Source organism: Choloepus didactylus, chromosome 6 (assembly GCF_015220235.1).
Source record: "Choloepus didactylus isolate mChoDid1 chromosome 6, mChoDid1.pri, whole genome shotgun sequence".
Taxonomy (NCBI): Eukaryota; Metazoa; Chordata; class Mammalia; order Pilosa; family Megalonychidae; genus Choloepus; species Choloepus didactylus.
The window spans coordinates 77942666-77952341 of NC_051312.1; the positions used below are offsets into that span (position 1 = coordinate 77942666).

At 39.0% G+C, this 9676-nt stretch overlaps 1 protein-coding gene across 1 annotated transcript; it reads left to right on the plus strand.

Annotated features, from left to right (window-relative positions):
* Positions 1-2211: 2211 nt before the first annotated feature.
* On the plus strand, positions 2212-3685 carry LOC119537783 (olfactory receptor 56A1). The gene has a single exon (XM_037840350.1). The coding sequence runs from the start codon at positions 2215-2217 to the stop codon at positions 3157-3159; it is 945 nt and encodes a 314-aa protein (XP_037696278.1). The 5' UTR covers positions 2212-2214; the 3' UTR covers positions 3160-3685.
* Positions 3686-9676: the final 5991 nt, after the last annotated feature.

Genomic DNA, 9676 nt, shown 5'->3' on the forward strand with positions numbered 1-9676 from the left:
GATCCAGATAGGAAATATGAGAGAATGTAGGTGTAAATAACTGGGACAGTACACTTTAGGTGTCCTCAGATATGTCACTGGTGGGTAGAGGGAAACATAGAGGTACTACAGATATGTGTTAAGGATTTCAGAGAATATTCTAAGAGAAATTCCTTCCTCAATGAACCAACTACTTCAATTATCATGGTTTTCTTCTTTCCCTAGAAATCTAAGCTTGCTGCAATATCATTCTTTCCTATCCTGCTTTTTCTTCACTTACAAGCTTTAAATGATGCTGTTTAACTCCTTAATCAACCTTCCCTATCCCAACTTCTTCACTTATTAACTCTTCAACTCCATTCTGGTTTCTACTGCCATGAGTCCAACAAATTGCTCTTGCTCTGGCCACCAGTGGTATCCTTATTTCAAATTTAATGGATATTCTTTTGCTTTCATGTTATTGAACCTCTGCATAACTGACAAGTTGTCATTCACTCCTTGAAATTTTCCCCTCACTTTTCCCTAGGCTACCATATTCCTCTGATTTTCCTCACACCTTTCCAGCCTCTCCATTTACGTCTCTTTTTTCCTCTTTTTACCCTTTCAGTGTTAGTATTTTCCAGAGTTCTAGTCTCATCCCTGTGCTATTCTTACCATAATGGCCGTGTGCTGATACTTTCTGAATTTGTTTCTTAAACCATGACCTTTTTAATTTGGTCAAACTCCTCATTTCTAAGAGCCTAGAATAAATCTCCATGTGGACAATACAAACACTTTAGCCTTCATATATCCCGGTGTACACTAAATTTATTCATTTGCCTGTGTTTCACATTTTGGTGATTTTACACATTTTCTCAAGCCAGAAAAGAGGGTGTCATTCTGGGTTCTTGCCCATCCTTTCTCTGGTAACTAATCTGTCACTAAGTTCTGTCTACATCACCACTGGAATATGACCCTTCTCCCCATCTGCCAAGCTTGAGCCTTTGTTCAAGCCCTGACCACGTCTCCTCTGAACTGCAGTTTCCATTCTTCCTATTCCTGCTCTTTCACCTTACCGAAATCCATCCATAGCATTGCACCCAGAATGATCTTCCTGCACACATAGGTAATTAATGGAAATACTTCTAGGTATTCTCTTTAACTATAAGATTAATTCCAAAATCTGTTGCAAAGGAAGGATCCTTCTTGATCTGGCATTTTCATTTATCAACTCCATTTTCTGCCCTTCTACCCTTGTTCTCTTGGCTCTAGCCATATTAATTAATAGAGTTTCCCTCCAAAGTTTCTCTCAGACTCATCTCTATCCTTAACAATGTCTGTTTTATATTGATTTTGTGAGTGTATAAATCCTCTGCATCTCTGCATCCATCAGTAATCAATCTGTTAGCAAGTTTAGGAAGTCTTCCCTTTCCATCTAAATTGTTATGAAATTTCCTTTTGTGCCCCCCATTACCCTGTTCTTAAGCCTAATCATTCTGCAAATATTGTTGGGCACCACTTCATGCCAGACATTGTGTCAGTTGGTGAGAATGTTCCCTACTTCCATGCCATGAACTGTCTAACTGGGGTGGAGGGGAACATTTAATCAAATGATCATGCAAACATAAAACTGCGAACTATGAGAGTGGAACAAAGTACTACAGGAACATAAAATAGGATGTCTTTATCTTGTCTGAAGTGGGTTAGAGAAAACATCTCAGAAAGGGGAGTAGTTGAATTGAGATTTGATGGACGGATGTTGTGTGGAGGCACAGGATACACAGCTTTCCAAGGGAGGTGGGAGCAAAAAGTGCATGTTGTACTTGAAGAAATGAAAGAAGGACAGTGTGACTGTAACCCACGGAGCAAGGAATAGAAAGGTGTGAGACGGTGCTGGAAAACAAGGATGGAGGCAGATTATACACGACCTTGCATTCATTCATTCATTAAATAATTTATTCAACTGAGTATGAGCCCCTATCAAGAACTGTATAAATATGTGTGTGTGTATATATATATATATATATATATATATATATAGTGATGAAAGAAACAGACATGGTTTCTTCTTTCATGAACTTATAGTTTATTAAAATTCGAATCAAGGGTTTTCTTTTTATTATGTTAGCAGTGGGAAGGTAGTGATATATTTAAAGCAGATGAATGACAAGATCAAACTTACATTAAAAATATTTCTTTGGTTTCAGTGCCCATACAAAAAGTCAAATGAAGGCTTTTCAAGTCTAGATTCAACTCATGGCATTGCCCAGCAACAATTCTGCTGTTCCAGTCTCTGAATTCCTTCTCATCTGCTTCCCTAATTATCAGAGTTGGCAGCACTGGCTGTCCCTGCCCCTCAGCCTCCTCTTCCTCCTGGCCATGGGGGCCAACACCACTCTCCTGATCACTGTCTGGCTGGAGGCCTCTCTGCACGTGCCCATGTACTACCTGCTCAGTCTCCTTTCCTTGTTGGACATCGTACTCTGTCTCACTGTCATCCCCAAAGTCCTCGCCATCCTCTGGTTTGACCTCAGGTCCATCAGCTTCTCTGCCTGTTTCCTCCAGATGTTCATCATGAACAGTTTCCTCCCCATGGAGTCCTGCACATTCATGATCATGGCCTATGACCGCTATGTGGCCATCTGCCACCCTCTGCGGTACCCATCCATCATCACAGACCAATTTGTGGCCAAGGCTAGTGTTTTCATTGTGGCCCGAAATGCCCTTCTCACTGCACCTATTCCTATTCTTACTGCCCGGCTCCATTATTGTGGGAAAAATGTCATTGAGAACTGCATCTGTGCCAACCTTTCTGTCTCCAGGCTCTCCTGTGACAATTTCACCCTCAACAGAATCTACCAATTTGTAGCTGGTTGGACCTTGCTGGGCTCAGATTTCATCCTCATCTTTCTCTCCTACACCTTCATCCTAAGAGCTGTGCTTAGATTCAAAGCGGAAGGAGCTGCAGTCAAGGCTCTGAGTACGTGCGGCTCCCACTTCATCCTCATCCTCTTCTTCAGCACCATCCTGCTGGTTGTGGTGTTGACAAATGTGGTGAGAAATAGGGTTCACATGGACATCCTCATTCTGCTCAATGTCCTTCATCACCTCATCCCCCCTGCCTTGAACCCTATTGTATATGGGGTTCGGACCAAAGAGATAAAACAAGGAATCCAGAAATTGCTGCAGAGAGGGATGTGACTATGTGCAAGAGATTACTAATCCCTCATCTCTCTCCTCCTCTGTGATTTTGCCTGGATGCTGAGATAGAGAAATGTTTTGGGAGCAAACATATTACACACTGAGGCTCAGTTTAATAACTGATCCAGTTTCCTACCTTGACTCTCCTTGCTGGTTCAAGTGGAGGTAGGCAAGGAGAAGAAACCCATATTTCTTAAGTAACAGCTTTGAACCCAGGTAATTATATTTAAGCAACTTAACTAAACGTCCCTGCAGGTATTATTCCTTCCATTTTACATACTAGAAAACAGTTTCTTCTAAGAGGGGAAACTGCCAACTATTACATATCTGGGACGCTATAGAACACAGATTAAACTCCAGCTCTACAGCCTTTCTACCCACAGAAATGTCAATTTGAGTATATTTGAGACTGGAGACCAGGCTTCCATCCCATTCTCCTTTGGACTGTGTTTTTGCCTTGTTATTGTGCATATGTATTTCTTACCTGTACTTCCTTGTGAGCCAGGGGTTTCTCAGAGAAGGCAGAGTCCTGCTTGACAAAGAATCTTCAGGACTACAGGAAAAGTACATTCATAATCATGTAGACCAATGCCAGATTCCTGTTCTAATCTGCACAGTGTTTAAGCTACACATGCAATGAATTTCAGATCAAGTCTTATTTGATGTGTTAACTATGCCCAAGTGCTCTGGATAACTATGGTCCAGTTGGGAGAAAAGAAACTATGCCAATCATTTTTAGAGAGTTTAATCTGAGAAAGTTGTTAAATGGGTACTGAGAACACGAAAAGCAAAGAACAGGGTCTTGAAGTAACAAAGAGACAGTACCTGCAGGAAGAATCTTTAGTTCCTAAGGCTGGAGGAAATAAAAGGGAAAGGTTGGGTCATTAGAACCTAACCTAAAATATGGGGCAGGGGTCCTGTGGAACTGGGGCTGAGATCTGTGAGGAGGGGATACTGTCTCTAACTGATACTACTGCATAGAGCTGCCCCTTAGAGTTGGGACTAAGACCCCTGAGGATGTAGCATACCCCTGATGGAGTTCAGTGAGGCTGGTTCTGGCAGTTCTGAAACCCCAAACCCAAACCCCAGTGAACTAACCAATCAGCAAACAAATCCTGGAGATTGGAATCAACTCTTCTGCCAGGATACAGAGCCATTGCTGAGGGGATACTGACAAGACAGGAACGGACAGAAAGGAGCCAAATATCTCCTTCCCTGCTTCAACATTCCAGTCTCCCTCAGGTGCCCTCTCTAGGAGGGAGCCAGCCAACAAAAAGCCCCTGAGTCCCACCCCTGGCATCACAAAGCAGTGTTGATGGGTGGATTTGAGTTGAAAGATAAGCATTAATTACTGGCAGAGCTCCAATCAGTTCTAAGTCTGAAAGCTAATGACTATATGAGGGATAGTTGGAATAGCACCCTACACACTGGCTCTCAGGGAACTGGAAGCACAATCAAATTCCTAGTGCAGGTGGGCAGAGAGACATGGCATGATGTTATGGAGGCAGTGTTCATAGGTATGAAAGTATTTGGAGTTAAGTGGGTTCAGGAATAGAGACAGATAGGGTTAAATGCAACTCAACCCTGGTGTGCGCTCCAGGGGCACAGTTTCTTCCAAAGTAACACTCAATAACATCAAGAGACAAAAATGACAACCAGATCTTGTTTTCCTTCAAGAAGGAGCTTTTAATGCTCTCAGGCTTGACTCTCATTTTCTCAAGTGCAGATAAAATTAACCTTGTAACAGTAACTTAGGATTTGTCATTTTTAAATAAAAGGATTCTCTAATAGAGTTTCTTTCCAACTCGTGGTTGTTAGAATTTTATCCACCCCCAATCTCGTACTATTCCCCAGAGAACATAAAGGCCAGTTTCTATTCTGCCTCAGTTGAGACTAACAATCTCAGTAGTCTTATATATTGATAATAGTAATAGTTATAGACATAAAAGTACACATTTTAAGCACTAAAAGTTACCAGTTCATGGTAGTCTTTGTTTGCATGTTTTGGATTGTCTGATTTATTGCTGTAAAGGTGAGCACCAGGTGTTAATTTATAATTGGACTATATCAGTTTAACACTCCACAGAAATGCCATAATTGAATTACAATTGGATGTTATTTCCTCACCTTTTATTGATGTTTGCCATATAATAAAATTGGCCACTAGGAAAAATATTTGTGTATTTTCTGCAAAACTATAGTCAAATATATTTGTCATGTTTCTTATTTTCCCCAAAGAGTAATCCAGTAAATTCCTCCTGGAATGTATATGTTTGTACAGAGCAGGTCTAGTTTCTACAGCATTCTGACTGAAAACTTTTTTTCTACTGGTCAATGTTATCTATCCTTTTGACTGTACCATGCTGTTTTGATCACTGTAGCTTTGTAGTATGTTTTAAAGTCAGGAAGTGTGAGTCCTTCAACTTTGTTCTTGTTTTTCAAGATGTTTTTGGCTGTCTGAGGTCCTTTACCCTTCCAAATAAATTTGATAATTGGCTTTTCCATTTCTGCAAAGCAGGCTATTGGAATTTTGATTGGGATTGTGTTGAATCTGTAAATTAATTTGAGTAGAATTGATATCTTAATAATATTTAGTCTTCCAATCCATGAACATGGAATGTCCTTCCATTTATGTAGTTTATCTTTTATTTCTTTTAGCAATGTTTTGTAGTTTTCTGTATAGAAGTCCTTTACATCCCTGGTTAAATTTATTCCTAGATATTTGATTATTTTAGTTGCTATTTTAAAAGGCATTTTTTTTCTTCATATCTTCTCAGATTGCTCATTACTAGTGTATAGAAACCCTAATGATTTTTGCTTATTGCTCTTGTATCCCACCACTTTGCTGAACTCGTTTATTAGCACCGTGTCTTTGTTTTAGATTTTTGGGGACTTTCTATATATAGGATCATGCCATCTGCAAAGAGTGAACGTTTTACTTCTTCCTTTCCAATTTGGATGCCTTTTATATCTTTTTCTTGCCTAAGTGCTCGGCCTAGAAATTCTAGCACAATGTTGTGTAACAGTAGTCACAGCATCCTTGTATTCCAGATCTTAGAGGGAAAGTTTTCAGTCTTTGTCCAGTGAGTATGATGTTAGCTGTGACTTTTTCATGTATGCCCTTTATTATTCGGAGGAGGTTTCCTTCTATTTCTGTCTTTCAAAGTGTTTTTATTAAGAAAGGATGCTGGATTTTGTCGAATGCTTTTTTTGCATCAATTGAGATGGTCAAGTGGTGTTTCCCCTTTGATTTATTAATGTGGTATATTACTTTAATTGATTTTCTTGTGTTGAGTCACCCTTGCATACCTTGGATAAATCCCACTTCATCATTGTGTGATGAATGTGCTGTTGGATTTGATTTGCAAGGATTTTGTGGAAGATTTTTGCTCTCATATTCATAAGAGAAATTGGTCTGTAATTTTCTTTTCTTGTACTATCTTAATCTGGCTTTGGTATTAGGGTGATGCTGGCTTCATAGAATGAGTCAGGTAGTGTTCCCTCCTCTTCAATGTTTTGGAAGAGTTTGAGAAGGACTGGTATTAATTTTCCTTGGAAAGATTTGTGAAATTCACCTGGGAAACCTCCTGGTTCTGGGCTTTTCTTTGATGGAGGTTTTTGATGACTGATTCAATCTCTCTATTTATAATTGTTCTGTTGAGGTCTTCTATTTCTTTTAGAGTCAAGATAGGTTTTTACTGTTTCTAGGAATTTTTCTATTTCATCTAAGTTATTTCATTTGTTGGCATACACTTGTTCATAGTATCCTCTTATGATCCTTTTATTCTGTAGGATCAGTGGTATTGACCCCCCCCCTTGTCTGATTTTATTTATTTGCACCATCTCCCTTTTTTTCCTTGTCGACCTAGCTAAGGGTTTGTCAATTTTATTGATCTTCTCAAAAAAACAAACAAACAAACAAACAAACAAAAAAAAACAACTTTTGGTTCTGTTGATTCTCTCTATTGTTTTTCTATTCTCAATTACATTTATTTCTGCTCTCATCTTTGTTTTATATTTCCTTTTGCTTGCTTTGGGACTAGTTTGCTCTTCTTTTTCTAATTCCTCCAGGTGAGCACTTAGGTCTTTGATTTTAGATCTTTCTTCTTTTTAAATGTAAGCATTTCTGGCTATAAATTTCCTGCTCAGTAGTGTCTTCACTGCATCCCGTAAGTTTTGATATGCGATATTCTCATTTTCATTCATTTTGAGATATCTCTGAGCTGCTATTTATCTGTGAATATTTTAATTCTTCCTCATTTTTGAAGGCTCATTTTGCCAGATAAAGAATTTTTGGTTGGCACTTTTTCTCTTTCAGCACCTTAACTATTCCATAACACTGCCTTCTCACCTCTATAGTTTCTGATGAGAAATCAGCACTTAGTCTTATCGCAGAGCCCTCATATGTGACAAATCACTTTTCTCTTATTGCTGTCAGAATTCTCTCTTTATAATTGGAATTTGACATTCTGATTGGTATCTGCCTTGGAGTCAGTCCATTAAGATTTATTCTGCTTGAAATACATTGCACTTCTTGGGCATACATACTTATGTCTTTCAAAAGAGTTGGGAAGTTTTTGGCCATTATTTTCTCACATATTCTTTCTGCACCTTTTCCCTTCTTTTCTCCTTCTGGAACACCCATGGCACATATGTTTGTGCACTTCCTGCTATCATTGAAATCCCTGAGACCCTGTTCAATTTTTTCCATTGTCTTCTCTATCTGTTCTTCTGTCTGTGAATATTTCAATTGTCCTGTCTTCTAGTTCAACTATTCTTTCTTTTGCTCGTTCAAATCTGCTGTTGTATGCCTCAGTGTATTTTTAATCTCTTCTCTTGTGCCTTTCATCCCCGTTATTTCTTTTACATTTCTTTATATGCTTTCAAATTCTTCCTTATGCTCGCGGATTGTCTTCTTAATATCCTTTATCTCTTTAGCCATGTTTCCCTTTATTGCCTTCAATTGATGTAGGAAATTTGTTTGAACACTTTGTTCAAAATTTGGAAGCTGTTTCAAATTCTGGGTCTCTTCTGGAGTTTTAATTTGTTACTTTTAATGGCCGTATCTTCCTGTTTTCTTAGCATGGCTTGTAAATTTTTTGCTGATGTCTAGGCGTCAGATTATCTTGATGAGTTTACTCTGAAGATCTGTTTCTCTTTCTTGCCTAGGGTTTTGTTGCTGAGTGACTCTTCTTTGATGTTTTGTTCAACTTATTCTAGACCTTTAGAATCGCCCATGTTTAATTGATCATATTTTTCTAGCTCTTCTTCATCTGATTCTTGCCCTGGATACACAGTACAATTTTTCAGATTGTACTTTTTTAATTGTAAGTTTATTGAGATATATTCACAAAGCTTACAGTCCATCCAAGGTCTACAATCATTGGTTCACGTAGCTGTTCTTACATCACCATGGTCAGTTTTAGAACATTTGCATTACTCCAGAAATAGAAATTAAAAGAGAAAAGAAAACCCCAAACACCCCATACCCCTTACGCACCCTCCCTTATTAACCACTAGTATTGCACTCTACACAATTTTAAGACCAGCAATAGAGGTGTGTGTGTATGTGTGTGTGTCTGTGTGTATCAGTGGCTAGAACAAAACATCCAGAGATAGATCCAAACAAACACAGGCGATTGGATTTTTTTTTGTTTTCTATACAGTTATCAATCATTATCAAAGATCAGGACTACTGGATCACAGTTCAACAACTTTAGGTATTTCCTTCTGACTATTCTAAAACAATAAAAAGAAGTATTTATAAGTGAGTCAGTAGTCACAGTCATTCGTTAAATCCTAATTTCTCAGTTATACACCTTCCTTCTCATTTGATCATTTTCTCAATCTTCAGGGATATCTGGGCAATGACTGTTTTAACTTGTTCTTTATGCTGGAAAGGGGTGTGACCTTATGGGGTAGAGGAATGAAACTTGTTCATGTTCTTAGACTAGTACCTCTGAGTTTCAGGGCTTATCAGGCACAGGATCAATCTAGAGGCCTAAAGTTTCTGAGAATAAACTTGCTAAGAAAAACTTTTATAGAGACTTAGATAGAGCCCAGAGAACTCCCTAAGGTTTTCAGGAATGCTGTTGGTTGGGCTTGGCATACTGTAGTAGTTTGCAGCGTCTGGCTAAAGCTTGCGTAAGAGTAACCTCCAGAAGGACCTCTCAACTGTAATTGAAATCTCTTAGTCACTGAAATTTTATTTTGTTTCATTTCTTTTCCCCCTTTTGGTCAAGAAGGCATTCTCAATCCTATGATGCCAGTGCCAGGCTCACCCTGGGAGTCATGTCCCATGTTGCCAGGGAGACTTACACTCCTGGGTGTCATGTCCCATCTAGGGGAGAAGGGTAGTGAGTTTATTTGCAGAGTTGTCTGGGAGACAGAGGCACATATAGCAACAAAAGAGGCTCTCTGGAGGTGGCTCTTAGGCATAATTACAAGCAGGCCTAGCTTCTCCATTACAGAAGTAAGTTTCATAAGGGAAAACCTCAAGATTAAGGGCTTGGCTTAT

What these genes read in the sequence shown, in the direction of transcription:
- LOC119537783 (XM_037840350.1), top strand. Translation starts at nt 2,215, where the DNA reads ATGGCATTGCCCAGCAACAATTCTGCTGTTCCAGTCTCTGAATTCCTT.